The sequence below is a fragment of the Sebastes fasciatus genome, chromosome 6, assembly GCF_043250625.1.
Source record: "Sebastes fasciatus isolate fSebFas1 chromosome 6, fSebFas1.pri, whole genome shotgun sequence".
Taxonomy (NCBI): Eukaryota; Metazoa; Chordata; class Actinopteri; order Perciformes; family Sebastidae; genus Sebastes; species Sebastes fasciatus.
This window is the reverse complement of record NC_133800.1, coordinates 17,358,070-17,375,065: the sequence shown is the minus strand read 5'-3', so window position 1 is coordinate 17,375,065 and position 16,996 is coordinate 17,358,070. Positions and strand designations below refer to the sequence as shown.

Here is a 16,996-nt window from a genome sequence, read left to right as displayed (position 1 = left end):
GTTACTACACAAATACCAAACCAAAAATGATTTAATGCCCCAAAAGCAGCTTTGTACAAGGTCACTTTAACATTTTGATTTACAGTACATTCATAATGTTTTAAAGTATACATTTCTACAAACTGTGTTTTCCCTATGAACTCACAAAGTGCCATCACAGCACCAGTCAGCACAAACAAGAACTTGAATAAAGGCACAGTGTGATAAGGTTCAGCTCTCCCTGAGCAGAGAAGTCTCAGTTTGTCATTCATTTACCTGCTTGTTTTCAGATGGCTCTGGGTAGAAGGCAAGTACACAAATACTGTCGATTCTTGTATAAATAGTGCATCAATATTATGCGTAGAAGAGGGTGTAATTCTGTTCCAGTGTGTCATTTTGCATTACGGGAGGACGTCCCTCATTTCAGACTGGCTTGAGAGTCAGATCGACATGTGGATCTTGCCAAACTCTGTGAGCAGTGCAATGAGAAGGAAGAGGGCATAGAAGATGAGGAGGAAGATCCCGTAGGTCCGACCCAAGTGGAACCCGCTCAGTGGAACAATGACGAAGGACAGGACCAAAGACAAACCCAGAGATCCTGCAAGAATCCACGTCAACAAACCCTCCAGTTCAAACTGAGAAGGAGAAAAAGACAAAGATGCATCCTGTTCATGGGTTCCAGTCATGTATCTGCAACTTCTGTATTTCTCTGAATGTTTAACCAGAATTATAATTATAAACTCTTATCTGTGTGTTTGAGGAGAAGATTACCTGCACATAGGAGTGTGTTTGAACCATCTGCACCAGACATCCTAAACCCACTCCAAACAGCATGTCTGAAGGAAATACAGTCAAGGACGACTCATAAACAGCCACTGTTATACATCTCCATAAGTTATGTTTCTATACTTATGTTTCTATAAGGATACTGAAAATGATGCCTCCAAAGCAGGCAGATATGGCCATCCGTGGGTAACCCTGCCGGGCGATGGTGATGTCAGAAAAACAGTCTGAAAAAGAGAGATGCATACAAATTATTTGTTCAGGATTTCAATTACAAGCATATACTGTATTTTCAACATACCATACTGTGTCTTTTATGACATAACCATGACTTTTTTTTTTACATACTACGCTATGACTTTTTTTCAACATGCTTTACAATGACTATTTTTTTGAAATACTATGTTAAGACTTTTTAAAAAAAATTCAACATACTACACTTTGACTTTTTTCCGACATACTATACAATGTTTTCTAAATTTTAGATATATTATAGACTTTTTCGACATACTATACTACGACTTTCTAAAAAAATGTCGACATACTATGCTATTACTTTTTTTTTAAAAACATTTCAACATACTATACCACGCCTTTTTTTGGACATACTATACTATGACGTTTTTTGACATAATATATGTTTTTTATTTTTTGGACATACTATACTATGACTTTTTTTCGCCTTTTTTTGACAAACTACTATGACTTTTATTTATTTCGACATACTATACTATTAATTTATTGTTAATTTTTTTGACATACAACACTGACTTTTTTTTTCAACATACTATATACTATGACTTTTTTATGACTTTTTTCGACATAAGATCAAAATGAAAGCATTGTGTCCATCTCCAGATGGTCTCTAATTGTATATGTTTTGGAAAAAAAATATTAGGTTCACAAATATTACCTCCTATGCTGTTCCCCCAAGCCAACAGAGTCAGCCCCAGCACGGTGTTGCTGAGACTCAGCACCACACCCAGCATGTGCAGAAGACTGACCACTTCAGAGGCAGCTGCACTGATCAACACTGCACTCACCACGAAGCCCAACAGAGCAAACACCTGGAGAGGGGAAAAGACAAACTTAGAATTGCAAGCAGCATGAACAAAACACTACATTAATCAAATCTGGTAGTAACACATGTTATTGGAGCAGTGATTATAATGATGGATAAATACAGTATATTTTTTTGTAGGGAGTCAACCACTTTGGGTTAGACTGAAATATCTCAACAACTATGGGATGGATTGCCATGAAATTTCTAAAGACATGCATGGTCCTTGGATATGTGTACCAGACCTGAAGGTGGCACTTCCTGCCCAAAAGGGTGCATATCCTGTATATACTTTTAACCTCCACAAATACTTACTGGATGATACTTGGGAGGATGGTCATTAGTGGTGGTGCAGAAGACAATACCAGACAGGAAAAGTCCCAGCAGAAGCATCAGCAGCCAGAGGGGAAACTGCCCATGGATTCTATAATCTCCATCTAGACATTAATTAGGGATAAAAAGATGGAGATTAAAAAAATAGCATATATTTAATCTGATCATGGCTGCTACAGAAGGTCATGCTGCACTTACATATTCCAGACTGAAAGGTGAGCACACACACCAGAGGAGCAGTGATCAGATGAAGGCAGTTCAGTGGGCGTCTCCAGTTCCTGTCTTCTTTATCGGGGTCGACCACCGGGATGCAGAGCAGTAGCAGGAACTCTAGGGGTGTCTGATGGGTGCAGGAGAGTTTTAAATAGCTTTTTCACTCCTTTGACTTATAACAATCAGCTTTAATTTTAAGCCTAGATACAAAAAAAGTTCAAGGGCTACTGTGGTACTAACACCTGGTTAAGAGAGGAACTGAAACATAATTTAGGTGGCCTTTAAATCCCTCCTAACCTCACCAAAGGAAATACTAAGAGGAAACATAACTGTTAACTTTACACAATTTATTAAGAAAATAAACCCTTCCCAATAAAAGCACAAAATTTACTGGAGGAATGCACCTGGATTGTCAACAGGATTTGTCCAACTCAAAAACAGTCTTTAATGTAAAGTAATCCAACAAAAAAATGGTTCAAAATGCAAAATGCTCACCAGATGTCGGGTTGGGAAAGAAATAATCCAGCCTTGGCTTGTTTGTTGCTCAATGTTTATGGTCCTCATTCCACGCTGGTTTCCCTACTGTCCTCAGTTGGTTGAGGTACCACCATAAAAGGATCTAAATGTGTTTATTTTCACCAGAAGGCTGCCTGGCACCCACCTTACTCCTCTGTCTACCCTCACAAACAAAACCAAAAAAATCCCTCCCCAAACAATTCTCTGTCCCTTTGTTTCCCTGGGCCACGCCTCCTTACCACTGACAGTGGTGACTTGTGGGAGGCTATGAAACCCTCCATAGTTAATGCCCACATTTCTCCCCTTACATTGGTGGCGGTGTCACAGACTTGGTGTATCAACCAGATTAATTCAGACATTGCACCTTTTCTACCACCCTCTTGAATCTGTCTACCATCACTCACACACACACACACACACACACACACCTTCAGTATTTTGAGGACTCTCCAGCTCCATGGTTTCCTCCTCCACTTCCTGCTGTCCACTGGGTTCAGAGAGCTCAGCAGGATCTGACTCGTGGACTCAGAGTAAGGCAGAAGTGGCCTGTACTCTGACTCTGAAACACACACACACACACACAAACACATATTCATGTTATGGTCTTGGGGCCTCATTACAGAAAAATATCCTAACTGATAGTCCTATCTTAACCTAAGTTTCAAAGATAGGAAAAATCCTATCTTCATTTTACAGAAGCAATTCCTAAACTCATGGCTGTGTCCTATCCTATCTCTGACCTCCTATCTTATCTTATCTTAAGAAATCCTAATTATAACCAAAAATGTTAATCTTCAATTGGAACTCGTCCCTGTCATGACTGCATCATTGATGTATAGATTGTACCGGTAGGCTACTCGAGATGGACAAGCCAAAATATCAACGGCTCTCACTTGTTACTGGCTAGCTAGTTTGCCATCATGGACAAAAAAAGACAGGCCTTCAATTTCAGCTACGAGGAGTCGGAGGCACTAATAGCGTCAGTGGGGGAGAGGAAACCCCATATTTTCTATTGTCTTTATTGTCTTAATACATGGTCCAGTAAATTTAAAACATCATCATACAGTTTTAGTAGCCTTTTAATCATTGTATTTTGGTGTTTATGTTGTTCCTTATCTCCAGTGTCATTGCCATACAGACCTCACAACAGAGCTGCTGCCATTTTGGGAAGTTATTTTGAATTTAGGACAGGGTCTATGCCGTCCTAACTTAGGATTCCTAGCTTGGGAAATCCCTTAGTTAGGACGGTTCTGTAATAGCTAAGATAAGATAGGATTTTTCCTAAATGCAGTTAGGAAACATGCTTATGTAATACCAAAAATCCTAAATGTCATCATTAACTGAGTTAAGATAGGATTTCAGATTTAGGAATTACGTGAACGGAAGAATTAGGAGGACGTTTTCAGGGACCACCTCACGAACAAGTACCTTGAATTCTGTGTAAAAAAAAATCCTTGTCTTGGTCTTCCTCTCAGTTGATTCACCTAAAGATCTAGTGATCAGCACTGGCAGGCTTACACCTGGTTTTACAAATCAGAGTATTTTTTGGCGTACATACATTTTGTAATTTTACGTGTGCAAACATTTAGTGCGAACTCTCCAGAGTTTTATAAATGAGGGCCCAGGTGTATATTAACTTATATTGTGATTAATAGAAAGGTGCTGTATTCCTACCATAGTCCTGTTGGATTGTTGCTCCATTTAGGTAGGGAACGTCATCATCAGACGAGTCGGACGAGTGAAACTCTGCTGCAAAGACAAAAAATATCATCACTGGCAATTATGGAAACATTTTTTTATTTGTCTGTGTGTGTATATATATATTTGTGTTTCTAACCTGGAATATGTGCGGAGCTCCGGACACTGGAGTTCATCGAATGTTTCTGCCGGTTGTAGATGTACGCGCTGATAATAACAGTCAATACATACACCACATAGAGACCCAGGTACCCTGGAAAAGGGAAATGATGCAAAGTGAAGCTAAAAATGTCACAGTGTGCGTAAAAGTATATGAGAGCTTGGAGTAAAACTGCTCTTGAAACTTTCTACATACACAGTGTACTATATATGCAGTCCTACAGTATACAGTACTGTTTGTGTGGAAATATCTAAAAATGTGCCACCGGAGAGTGGGTGACTCACAGAAAAGTATGGCTGTGTGACTCTGTGAACTGCATTCTGGGATTGTTTTTGGTCAGAAAATAGCTGAGATTGCAGCTTTGGGTCATAAATGTTGGCACCAGAACAAGAAAGCGCTCAGACACACACACACCACCCTACAAGGCTGCAACATCTTCTACATTTCTAAGTAAATAAAAAAGGCTGTTCAGATTTTGTAAGTGATAGAAATCAAAGGGATATGTGCAAGATTGATAAAAAAATATATATATAAAGATTTTAGATTTATAATTTTCTGTTAATGGGTAACTAAAACAAACAAGGATGTGCAGAGCTGAGGGTGTAAAGTCTACAAACACCACAGAAGTATGTTACATGTGTTATATCATTGTTAAGAAGAATAAATCCTAATTGTACAAATTGACTTGTTTATTCACCAATATACAATGCAAATAATTACACTAAATTTTGGTGAGGAAAAGAGGTCATGGTCATTTTCAAAGGGGTCCCTTGACCTCTGACCTCAAGATATGTGAATGAAAATGGGTTCTATGGGTACCCACTAGTCTCCCCTTTACAGACATGCCCACTTTATGATAATCACATGCAGTTTGGGGCAAGTCATACTCAAGTCAGCACACTGACACACTGACTGTTGTTGTTGCCTGTTGGGCTGCAGTTTACCACGTTATAATTTGAGCATATTTTTATGCTTTTATGTCATTGCTTTGTGTTGTTAACTGATTTCAAATAATAAATATATACATGTACATACATTTGCATAGAGCAGCATATTTTCCCACTCCCATGTTGATAAGAGTATTAAATACTCGACAAATCTCTTTTTAAGGTACATTTTCAACCAATAAAAAAATGTGCGATTAATCACGATTAATCATGGACAATCATGCAATTAATTGTGATTAAATATTGTATTTTATTACTGATTGACAGCCTTAATATATATATATATATATGTGTGTGTGTGTGTGTGTGTGTGTGTGTACCCAGTGTTTCTCCCAATGTCGTGGTTCCTCTGTACAACATGACGAAAGTCCAAAACACTGCCCCCATGTAGAAGATGACGTCACGCAGAAATGGACGGGAGGCCACAGCGAAAGGCTTGACCAGCGCCACGCTGCCTGCAACTACTGTGGTGACAAATATACCAGCTCCTGTGTACGGAGGGAGGGAGACAGAGATAAACGCATACGTAGGAGAAAGGCCAACCAGGTTTTCATATTAAAAAGCTTGAGTTGTTTATGGTGTGTATGAGTGAGACTGTGCCTACCAAACAATGCTCCGACAGCCAGCCCAGCGGTGTGTGGGTGGGAGAAAGCCGCCATGGCACTGAAGACGTCTGGAGCTCCATTACCAAGAGCCAGAAACGTCACACCCTCAGCAAAAATAACCAGTCAAGGAAAATATTCTTCACAAAAATAAATGTGACAACATCAACACAAAGTAACAAGTAGAGAAAGAAACCGCAAAAATCAGCCTGAGAGAGGAACTGTATTGGTGACTCATCAGCCTGACTGCTTTGTACTGATTGTACATAAATACTAATAAAGTGAGAACTGTTGGGGGAAGTAGAGTGGATGTAGATAAAGGATACAGCCACGTTGTGAGTCAGGTGCAGACTGGTAGAGATGGCTGACAGGTTGGGACAGAAACTGGGGAGAAACAGAGAAAAAGAATAAATGAGTATGCTTATAAGAAATGTGTTTCATTTTAAAGACACAGCAGCTTCTTTACCATTCAGCTACTACTGTAGTGCGTAGTAGTAGCGTAGAGTAGTGGTACTGTAGTGCACTTGTGTTCAGTGTGTGAAAAGGGAGGAGGGTAAAAGAACAGAACAAACTGTCCTTCCTTTGAGGAAATCTCACAATCTTACAACTCAAGTGAAACAATGATGAAAAATGCTCTACAGTCATGTGACTCTTCTTCATGTGACTACTAAGCTGACCACACTGATGGCACGAATGTGTGTGGGTGTAGTCTGCACATGTGGGCTTGTAAACATGGCGTGACATTAGCTGAAACGAATCAATGAAAATGAATGATTTAGGCTTGCTGGCATGACACACATAAAAGGGAACTTTTGGGATGCACATATTGACACACGAGAGAAACTTACAACTTAGACGCTGCGAGTCCGAGAATGACGAACAAAAATAGCAGCCATATCATCTGTGGAGAAGCAGAAGAAAGTAACGGTCTGTGAAGTTTTCTTAACACAATTCAGAGAAGATAGAAGTGCTGCTTGAGTCGTACTCAGACAAATGTTGTTATTAGGTTGAACAAGTTGACCCTGTTAAACATGGCCTTGTGGGATTACACTGATCTCATTGTTCCTAATCTGTAACGAAGACCATTTATATTTTACACTGGCAGATTTTCCTTGGTAGATTCAGCAAAATCTCACTTGTACTTTTTACCTTCCAACCATGTGCTTAATGCTATTTTCAGTGCGACAGTTTCATTTGTTGTGTTACAAAGAGGGCATTTAAGGAAGTTGTACAATCCATTATTCAGCAAGGAGTGAAATGACTGAGTGGTAAAACTGAAATTTGATAATCCCTGGTTCTCCCACAGAAGTCATCTTCCTCAAATGATCAGCTGGTGCCGAGCTGCAGTTTCACGCTGTCCACACCCAAACACACACACACGCAGGTCTTACACAGAGAGTGATGGTGAGAGGTGTGAGGTTGGGTGACAGCAGACAGAAGGCCAAATGGAGGTAGTTGATGAAGCCATCTTCCATGCTACAGTCTGGCGTGTTCTTCACAAACGCACAGCGGTCTGCAGCGCTGAGGTTCATCACAAGGTCACACTGAACACACACACAAAGAAATATATGAGTTAGCTTATGTTGTGCTTTAGTGGTGTGTATTCCCAAAACTAATTTGCAGTTAATCAAATTCCCACAAACCAACTGCTACACAGTGCACCTCGAGCCCCATTGTAAATCCACTGGTTGGTAATCCAGTCTTGATAAGGTCTATTACATTAATTTCTTATTATTTGTTATATTGATACTGGATTTATTTTAACATATTATAGACCTTCATCTGGAGGAGTGCAAAGTAGGAAATAGTTCCATTATCTTCAGTCACACTATCACACTGTGCATCTCCCTCAGTATACATCTATCAAAAAACTGTTCATCTGTCAAATGTTTCAAAAGTCACTTAAAGGGTCATTCAAATGCTGTTTTGTAATTGCTTTTCTCCATGTATCTGTTTTTATGTTTTTTATTTTTTCCCACTCACAATGTTGTTTGTTTACGATTGCCCAGAAGTCTTTATAGATATTTAAATCAATATCCTCCTCACAAACACTAACCACACACTTCCACACACACACACACACACACACACACACACACACACATTTGTCTTTTTTGATATATTTACTGTATTGTTATTGTTGTTATTATATATATCTTGTTCCAATTGTTTGTTATCACTATTATGTAGTCATATTATTTCTTTATATTAATCTTGTCTCTAAAGGTTGAGGCTTCAGATAAGCCCAGTGGGGGTTTTTTTTGTCTCTTCCTGCACTGTATATTATTCATTTATTTTTTGTTATGTTGTTTAGTCTTAAATTGTGCAAAATAAAAAAACAAATAAAACAATACACTTCTATCTATCCATCCACCTGTATCTGGAGGATCTTGACATCTGCCCAGATGTGAACATGCACGTGTTCTTATTTAACAAAGCAGTTAAACTTCATTCATGACTGTAGTCTCTACACTAATCATGTGACAGCTGGAAAAACCTGCTGACAAACCTGACAGCTTCAGACAGAAACATGGGCACAAATATCAAAACCAGTCAGCACAAACACACACAGAACCAAATTTCCAAAAAAGAAATTCACACAAATGATAAATGATGTTAATATTTTGGTAGTCAAATCAAATGTTACTGACCTCATCGTTGCTGCTTTGAAACATCGTTAGTGAGGTGTTTGTTGAAGACAGCCCAGCTAGTAATCCGTCTCCAGGCTGTTTGCTGAAGACATGGGAACCCGAGGTGACCTGCTGGTGATTGGACACCACCAGCAGCAGAACCGACAGGTAAACAGCACAACACATGATCCACTTTATCCTGCAGCCAAGTCCATGCTGCTCTACTGGACTGTGGTTTGGGTTGTTTTACTCCTGCAATTCAGACCTGAAACAAGCTTAAAACACACCTCGTTGTTGCAGCTTCACTTTAACATCTATGATGTGTTTCTTTGAGCTTCTTTTAGGTGCTGTCCGACCAGATTCAATGTCCGTGTACATTGTGTACACAGCAGAGTCTGAAACCCCACCTACTGTTTTTCCCACCAGACGTGTGTGCTGCCTTCAAGGACTCCTCGTAAACTTCAACTTCAACGATATTGAAATATAAAATATAAGAAGAAAAAAACGTAAATCGAGTGTATGTTTTACATATTCTTTATTAATGTATTTATTTAATTTATATTTCTGTATGACATAGATTAAAGCTAATAATTAAAGTTGGAATAATTATAAATAATAATAGTTATAGTTAGACAAATTTAGGAAAATGTAATTAGAGTATATGTATGGCTCAATAATGAAGCTGGTTAATAATTAATAATTGACTTATGGAGAAGGGGTGGGATTAAATAACTGTACTTCTTCTCACTCCTTTTGGAATATGTAACTCAAGGCATCAAGTGTTGACAATTTATTTTTCTTATGCTTTTCATTGTATGTAAATACTACTTGTTTCTGACTGTCCACTTGTTGGTATGATCATTCTTTGTCTTTATTTATTTTGTATTCTACATGTTCGAAATACATAATGAAATGAAATGAAATGATTTCCAAAAGGGCTACTGTACATCACTTGGTAGCATTGTTATGCATGCTTTGCCCTCATTTCATTTCAGATATAATTTGAACACAATAAAAACCAATGATACACTAAACATACAAGATAATTAATCCTAGTGCCGTTTATTAAATAATTAGCTGGTGTATAAATTGTGCAAAAACTGCAAAGTTCACATAGTAGTGTGAACTCCAAATCTATTAAAAAATAGATTAGGAGTTCACACGTTAAATTTTTCCAATAGTTCTGAAGGCAGCATGTACTTTATGTAAAACTCCCTCTTGCTTTCTGACCTGATCTAGATAATTTGTGGTCTGTTTATCTTTGCTGACTCTCGCCTCAAAAGTCTAATAACTATGAGAGGAGTCATGACTTTGAATGTGAAAAACCTGGGGACATATTTAAAATATCCACTTCACACATCCAGGCTTCAAAAATCATTTGTATACTGCAAAAATGTGAATCTATATTTCCATATGTATTGCAGATACAAATATATATTGCAGATACTTTATATATAGAAGTAAATATCAAAAATACCCAAATCACATTAGACAGAAGTTCATTGTATTAGAAAATCAATTTTCAGTTTGATTGCTGTGCTTATACAGAAGTGGGGTTTAGTTTTTTTCAATAAAACATAGTCTCACTCTACAATATTAAATAAAATGTGGGATACAATAATTAGATCTGCCGCAGAATCAAAGAGGTTAATCCATGGTTAGTGAACCTTCAGCCTTGGATCGGCTGGTCATACACCAGTGCAGCATCGAGTGGTGCTGTGCTGAGATCATAGCAGCCTCTCGCCTGTTTAGTCGCCACAGGACACAAGTCGTGTTCACACCACCTGATAAAGGAAAATGAAAAGTATTTTTTTAACCTGAAAGAAGGATGAATTTAACTTTCTTTTAATTTTCTTTTCTTTTTTTTACCTGAGAGCTGCATAGGTGTCAGATGAAGAGGCTCCTTTCCAACATGCATGGTCAATGAGAAGGGCACCTGTTAACATCCAGATAGTTAAAGGGGAACACCACCGATTTTACATATCAAAGTCTGTTTACAGGTCTTGGGGAGTACTACTGCATGAGGAAAAAAGTTGCATAAAGCCTTTTGTGGCTCCAGTGGGAGCTGTGTGAAGTCTAATAAATTGCCTCAAGTGATGTCACTTGAGTCTTAAGACTACAAGTTTGAACATTTAAAGAATCTGGGGTTGTGGAGACAAAAAGAAGTGAGTGTATCAGACCTCTGTAGCCTGCTCCTCATCTCTGCTTGAGGCTTACAGCTTGAGGGTAAATTAGCCTCTACTAGCATTACACTCACAAATCTCTGACCAAACTGTTAGTAGTGAAGTTGCATTGTGGGTAATGTAGGCGCCAGGTTTTGACAGGGAAGAAGAAAGAATGGAATAAAAAAGATGATATCTCTGGTTTTGCTGCACAGATTTTGATTTAGTTTTCATTTTTTACTGTTTATCGAGTGTCCGTCAATGTTAGAGGAGTGCAGTGCTAAATCGGTGATGTACTCTTTTGTTTGTGATTGTGATACCTACCTATGTAGATGCGAGCCAGGCTGTATGCCAAGTCTCTGGCTGCTAGTTCCAGGTATCCAGGTGCTTTCGTAGCTGCTACCTGAACAAAGTCCTCCAGTTCAGAGAGTGCACCATCTACTGCTTTCACCGCCGGGGCCAATGTGGAAACACTTGATGCACCTGCAAGCAGGGACTAAAAAGAGAAGAAAACAAATGCACATCCCATTCCTGTTCCTCTCTCTCATAGATTAGTTACTGAACTCGTTTGACAGGCTCATTCCATGACCCTGTACCTTGGCATGGGTGAAATAAGCGTGAAGAACCATTCCTGAGCTACGAGCCACACAGCGCAGCACGTCCAGAGACAGAACATTTGTTGTACCTTCCCATATACTCAACACCTGCCAGAGAAAGAGACAGGAAAGCTTCAATATTGCAAAAACTGTAAAATACTGTTGATATTTATGTATTGACCTTACCTGTGCATCGCGAAGTAGTCCAGGCAACCCTGTATCCTCGATGTAGCCCTGTCCACCAAAGCTTTCCAAACCCTCCGACACCACAGCCACCGCCTGACACAAAACAAAACCAAGACAGTAAGGTTGCTATCAAAACAGAGAGGTTACAAACACATTTGTACAAGCCGGTCACCTGCTTCCCAGTGTACAGTTTGACCACAGGAGTGAGCAGACGCAGCAGGTGTGCATCAAGCTGGGTCGCCATGCCGCTTTCCTCTCGGCCCAACAGACGACACACATCCATCACCAGAAGGAACGCTCCACGAGTCTCCACCTATCCATGGCAGAAGGAAGCATGGCTGAGGCATGATGGGAAACACTTTGTATAGAGTTTGTATAGTCTGTCCGCCCCCTGCAAGCTCACCTCCATCCTAGCGAGGGTCTGTATGTGCAGCGGGTGGTCTTTAAGAAGCTTTCCGAAGGCAGTGCGGCGAGTGGCATAGTCACGGGCTAACTGGACCACCCTGTGAACACACACATATTATTAATCAGCTTATTTATAGCATGTTTTAAGAAATGAGTGCAGGAGGATTCAGCACGGTAGTATGAGCAGTATGTATCCTGCCTTCTCATTGCAGCTGCTGCACAGACGCTGTTGTGTATCCTGGTTATGGTCAGCATGTTGGCTATGGAGGCCACTCCTCTCCCTTCCTCTGAGAGCTGTAAATGAAGAGAGGGAATACAGATTAATTTAATGTCAAAACAAATCAGCTGGCATTGTCTCAACAGAGAGATTAAATCACAAGTAAAGACAATGCACTTTAGTATCAACAAAGTGAGCTGTACCTGACCCGACGTGGCTTCACTGGCATTAATCATATGTGCATAGACCAGAGAGGGAATCTACAGTTTATCATTACTTTAAAAGGGTGCGATTATGCTTTTGGGCTTTTCCCCATTCCTTTAGTGTGTCATATATTTTCTGTGCATGTAAAAAGTCTGCAGAGTTACAAAGCCCAAGTCCAAATGGAGTTACTCTCCCCCACAGAAACACTGATCCTGAACTGACTGAAACGCCTTGTTTGAAGTACTGCCTTTTCTTCCATAACATGGTGATGTCACCAAGTAACACACTTTGCATAGCGGCTACTTTGGCACGCCCTTAAACAAAGCTAGTTGAAGCGGAGCTGAGTCTGAAAAGTTTGGTTAGGTTGACCAATCACAACAGTGGGCCAGCTGACCAATCAGAGCAGGGAGAAAAGAGGTGCTGCAGCACAGCAGGTATGAACATTGAACATTAAAGCGTGTAAACATTTTCTAGTAGAAACCCAAAATACAATAATGCACCTGAAAATAAGCATAGTAGGTCCTCTTTAATAAGTGATCATGTGTAACTGACCCTGTGTGCCGGCAGGCCGTCCAGCAGTAACTCAGCAGTCGGCATCTGTCTTGTGCCCAGCTTGTCCTTCAGTCTCTGAACCTCTACACCCTTCAGCCGGCCATCCTCATCTCTACTCACCTCTGCGTAGAACAAAGACAAACCCCTGCTGCCCTGTGGGACAGAGACAAGCACACATACAGTGCAATGACATCACTTTGTAAGTCATTCAAGAGGAGTGATGAGTGGTGTTAGAGGATGTCAGCGGTACCGGTGTGGTTGCTCCTGTTCGGTCCTGCACCCTGGCCAGTGTGAAAGTCATGTCTGCGTCCGTAGCAGAGGTGAACCACTTGTAGCCGTGTAGTTTGTATGAACCATCTATCTGGGGAACAGCCACCGTCTCTGTGCCACTGGCTGAGGAGATGCAACTCATAATGCATTACAATAATCAAGTCTTGTTCTGCACAACAGAAACTGGGTGAGCATTTAATATAATTTCCTCAACAGATAATACAAGTAACAATTAAGTATCACTGGGACATAACTGGATAGTTTAACATTTAATGACATTTTCTGGAGTTTTCTTTTGAAATCTAAACAATTGTCACAAGCTCTTTCAAATACAGACAGTGGCCACTGTTGTACTGTAACCTTTAATCTGAAGGCTGACATTGATACTGGATCATGTAAGACAACTGTCACTACTGACCCACGTCAGATCCTCCCTGTCTTTCCGTCATCCACTGTCCAGATGTCCAGAAACGCTCAGGCTGACGGGTGGTCAAACGACTGTAGGCTTCATCTACTGGCCATGAAACACCTATGGACTTCACATACACAGGCAGATAATCACTCACTATGTTTACAAGCTTTTACAAGCTTATTCCAGCTGCAGTCTAATTTTGGACTGAATTTCGGATATAGCTAAGGATAAGGATCTTTCACCTCATCCTGCTGCACCCTCGCCACATTACTGTCTCTGTCATGCACATGAGCTCTTGTAAAAACAACATGAAAAACAAGCTTCTTGTTTACATTAGTTTTTAGCCACCGAAATAATGATGGTGTTGGTCTAAGACATAGACTGTATATAAAGATGGACAACATGACAGCTCCCCAAGAGTGAAGCCAAAACATCTTGATCGCCCCCAGCTGGCTGGCTGCAGTATAGGTCAGAAAGCCCACCTCCTCCATGTTAAGCAAAAAAAGTAAATTTTTCCCAAAGATGGTTTCTGTCATTTTTCTGTAAGTTTTGTTATAATTAGTTATTTGATACTATAAAAAGGGGCAGAGACATCATGATTGACAGCTATGAATCTCTCTTGCTGAAAAGCTGTGGCCACGCTCGGCTCGCGATTGGTTTGAGCGAGTGACCTCGATACCACGGCTCCATTTTTCTGACACACCTGGATGACTTTAGCAGCTCCGTCAGTCATGGCCAGAGGACAGGTGTAGAGACCAGACGAGGGAGAGAAGATGTACAACTTGCTCATTTGGTACACACGACTGGAACACACACACACAATTACACTTTCTCATTTAGAACAGCTTATCCTATTAGAAACTGCCAAAAATGTTTATGGAACTGAAAATTACATATGAGCTAAACCGAAAAAGGAAGTACAACAGTCTCCTAACCTCCACTCCCCAAATGACTTCTCATATCCGATGGCAACCAGTCCTTCCTGTGCCGACAGGTTTTTCATGCGTTTCCAGGCCGGGGAGGTCACGATGTGGTCCACTCTGCGACCCCAGGGGTCAAAGTGCACCAACTGTGGAGGAGTAACCTCACACTCACGGCCCCATCCGTCCACCTCATTTGCCACGCGCTCTCCAAATGCACACAAGTCTGAGAAAGCTGCCTGTGAACATGGACACATAGATTATGAACAAGACCTCAGCTTATGTATAGTATATTTCCAACAGCAGCTGAAGGCACAGCTGTGCTCCCACCTCCTGGGGCAGGTGTCTTCTCAGGTATCCTCTGAGCAAGGCATCCTCTAGAAATGGATTCTTCAGCACTGGCCTTTGCTGAAAGAAAGATCCTATCTTGGCTCTGGAGAACGGCAGGTACCCCGCTTCCTGCCAGAGTTGTTCTTCATCAGATCTTCTTGTGCCCGACTCAGCTACACTGGCTGATCTGATGTGGACGAACGGTGGAGGAACACCACACAACACCCTGCAGCAGCCTCCAGCTACACGGCGGTTCAGTAGGGCTGAGCATACCGACATGGCTCAAGACCTGCAGTCTGAGAACAGAGTATCAGCACAGTGCAGACAGATCAAGTAACTGTATTAAGACAGTAAGGAAAGAAATATTGCTGGGTTTAATTCATTCAGCAATTTACAGGATTATATTGAATCCAAAATATAATATTTAACACAAAATACTAATATAAACACAAATACAAAGTTTTTGTTCACCAACATAGTGCTGTTATAAATAGATTATATTTTAGTAATCCTTTTCTACAATAGAATATTTTCAACATAAACAGACATTTCTTCCAATAATGAACTTCAAAACTATCACATCCATTGATTTCAGTCAGTAATCATAAACACTCTTTGAAAAGCCACAAATAACTTTTTCTGAATGAGCCACTGTCAGAGAAAGCAGTCACACATTGACTACAGCTGGCTGTGAAGCCATATTTTTTAAAATATTTTTATGACATTTTGCATATTCAAAACAGAAATGTCCATATAATATATTTCTTTTAAATATGTAGTTAGCTTTGTTGTGTTGTTTTTTTGTTCTTCTTTGAGGTACTTATTTAGTCTTATCTTTTATTTTATTTTTCTTTGTTAGATATGTGAAATACATGAAATGTCATGTCTCTCTTTCTTTGAAATTCTGACTAAACATTTCATTGTATAATTTAATTATTAATATTGTCAGTCTGTCTGTGTGTGTATATATGTTTATATGTAAAATTCAATAAAAATATTGTTTAAAAAATGTAGTTAGCTAACGTAACGTTACCCGGATTAAGTGATATCTACTCATACCACATAAAAGCACATTATTTCAAGTTAATTAAGAATAATTCAAAAATGTCCATCAACAGACTGGCGATCACCAAAGTGGGTCAAAGGTCATTCCACTCAGCTGTTCTGTGCAGATATTACAGTTTAATGTTTCCAGTTATTAGTTTGGGTTTGATTTATAGTCTCTGTTAATACAGGCAACACGTTGCACAACCTGACTGTTAACCTACAGTATGTGTGAGTGTTTATATATTGTGTCCAGCTGCAACCTGAAGTGACCCGTCAGCTCTGCAACAATCACAACAACTCTGCAACAATGTTACAACAGTCACGAGGCATTTCTATATCCATGTCATTATCAACAATCAATTTTAGCCAATTTACACAGATAACTCCTTGAACAACATTGAATCCTCAGCATGTCAAATGTATGAGCTTTCAGATACAAGAAAACATTTAAATATATGCAATCTTACCTGAGGTTAGCGGAAGTTAGCCCAGCACTGTTTACACTCACCAATGCTACACATTCTCGCCTTCAAAATAAAAGTTCATTGTTAAAGGGTTTGTTCAATCAAAACAACATAAAACATTTTAACTTAAAAGTGGTATGTAGATAGTTTTGATTTATGTTCACCAGATTTCAAGATATCTTTCTGAGATTTCTGCCTATACAATTTCGTTTTCACAGCACTGAACATTTACAAAAAAAATAAACAATATCTCATGCAAGAAACAGTGCCATGCTGTGGATAATCCACACAATACACTGTCAACAGTTTT

General features: G+C 39.8%; 2 protein-coding genes across 3 annotated transcripts; both read right to left on the bottom strand.

Moving 5' to 3' along the window:
* Nucleotides 1–13: 13 nt before the first annotated feature.
* On the bottom strand, nucleotides 14–9,328 carry slc8b1 (solute carrier family 8 member B1). Of its 2 annotated transcripts, none has more exons than XM_074638094.1 (15): nucleotides 8,943–9,328; nucleotides 7,683–7,835; nucleotides 7,140–7,192; nucleotides 6,618–6,675; nucleotides 6,294–6,399; nucleotides 6,010–6,177; nucleotides 4,722–4,835; nucleotides 4,559–4,633; nucleotides 3,313–3,443; nucleotides 2,354–2,495; nucleotides 2,138–2,259; nucleotides 1,676–1,829; nucleotides 909–989; nucleotides 751–815; nucleotides 14–614 (listed from the first exon to the last, which is right to left on the bottom strand). In XM_074638094.1, exons 1-15 carry the CDS (start codon nucleotides 9,105–9,107, stop codon nucleotides 420–422), a joined length of 1,782 nt encoding a protein of 593 aa, XP_074494195.1. In that variant the 5' UTR covers nucleotides 9,108–9,328; the 3' UTR covers nucleotides 14–419. The 2 variants fall into 2 exon arrangements, with proteins under 2 accessions (XP_074494195.1, XP_074494196.1); XM_074638095.1 differs by having other exon boundaries at nucleotides 4,559–4,630; nucleotides 8,943–9,318.
* Nucleotides 9,329–9,442: 114 nt separating this feature from the next.
* LOC141769231 (acyl-CoA dehydrogenase family member 11) lies at nucleotides 9,443–16,832 on the bottom strand. Its single transcript, XM_074638092.1, has 16 exons — nucleotides 16,690–16,832; nucleotides 15,176–15,471; nucleotides 14,861–15,084; nucleotides 14,629–14,728; nucleotides 13,932–14,049; nucleotides 13,494–13,636; nucleotides 13,244–13,396; nucleotides 12,470–12,564; nucleotides 12,269–12,368; nucleotides 12,038–12,178; nucleotides 11,866–11,958; nucleotides 11,680–11,787; nucleotides 11,408–11,579; nucleotides 10,791–10,857; nucleotides 9,826–10,705; nucleotides 9,443–9,485 (listed from the first exon to the last, which is right to left on the bottom strand). The coding sequence occupies exons 2-15, from the start codon at nucleotides 15,452–15,454 to the stop codon at nucleotides 10,591–10,593; spliced, it is 1,908 nt and encodes a 635-aa protein (XP_074494193.1). The 5' UTR covers nucleotides 15,455–15,471; nucleotides 16,690–16,832; the 3' UTR covers nucleotides 9,443–9,485; nucleotides 9,826–10,590.
* Between the last annotated feature and the right edge of the window lie 164 nt (nucleotides 16,833–16,996).

What these genes read in the sequence shown, in the direction of transcription:
- slc8b1 (XM_074638094.1), bottom strand. Translation starts at nt 9,107, where the DNA reads ATGTGTTGTGCTGTTTACCTGTCGGTTCTGCTGCTGGTGGTGTCCAAT. An exon ending in ACCTGACTCACAACGTGGCT is followed by an intron (nt 6,400 to 6,617) that starts GTATCCTTTATC and finishes ATTTTTGCTGAG; the next exon opens with GGTGTGACGTTTCTGGCTCT. An exon ending in TTGGGGGAACAGCATAGGAG is followed by an intron (nt 990 to 1,675) that starts GTAATATTTGTG and finishes TCTCTTTTTCAG; the next exon opens with ACTGTTTTTCTGACATCACC.
- LOC141769231 (XM_074638092.1), bottom strand. Translation starts at nt 15,454, where the DNA reads ATGTCGGTATGCTCAGCCCTACTGAACCGCCGTGTAGCTGGAGGCTGC. An exon ending in ACAGGGAGGATCTGACGTGG is followed by an intron (nt 13,637 to 13,931) that starts GTCAGTAGTGAC and finishes GCATCTCCTCAG; the next exon opens with CCAGTGGCACAGAGACGGTG. An exon ending in GAACAGGAGCAACCACACCG is followed by an intron (nt 13,397 to 13,493) that starts GTACCGCTGACA and finishes TCTGTCCCACAG; the next exon opens with GGCAGCAGGGGTTTGTCTTT.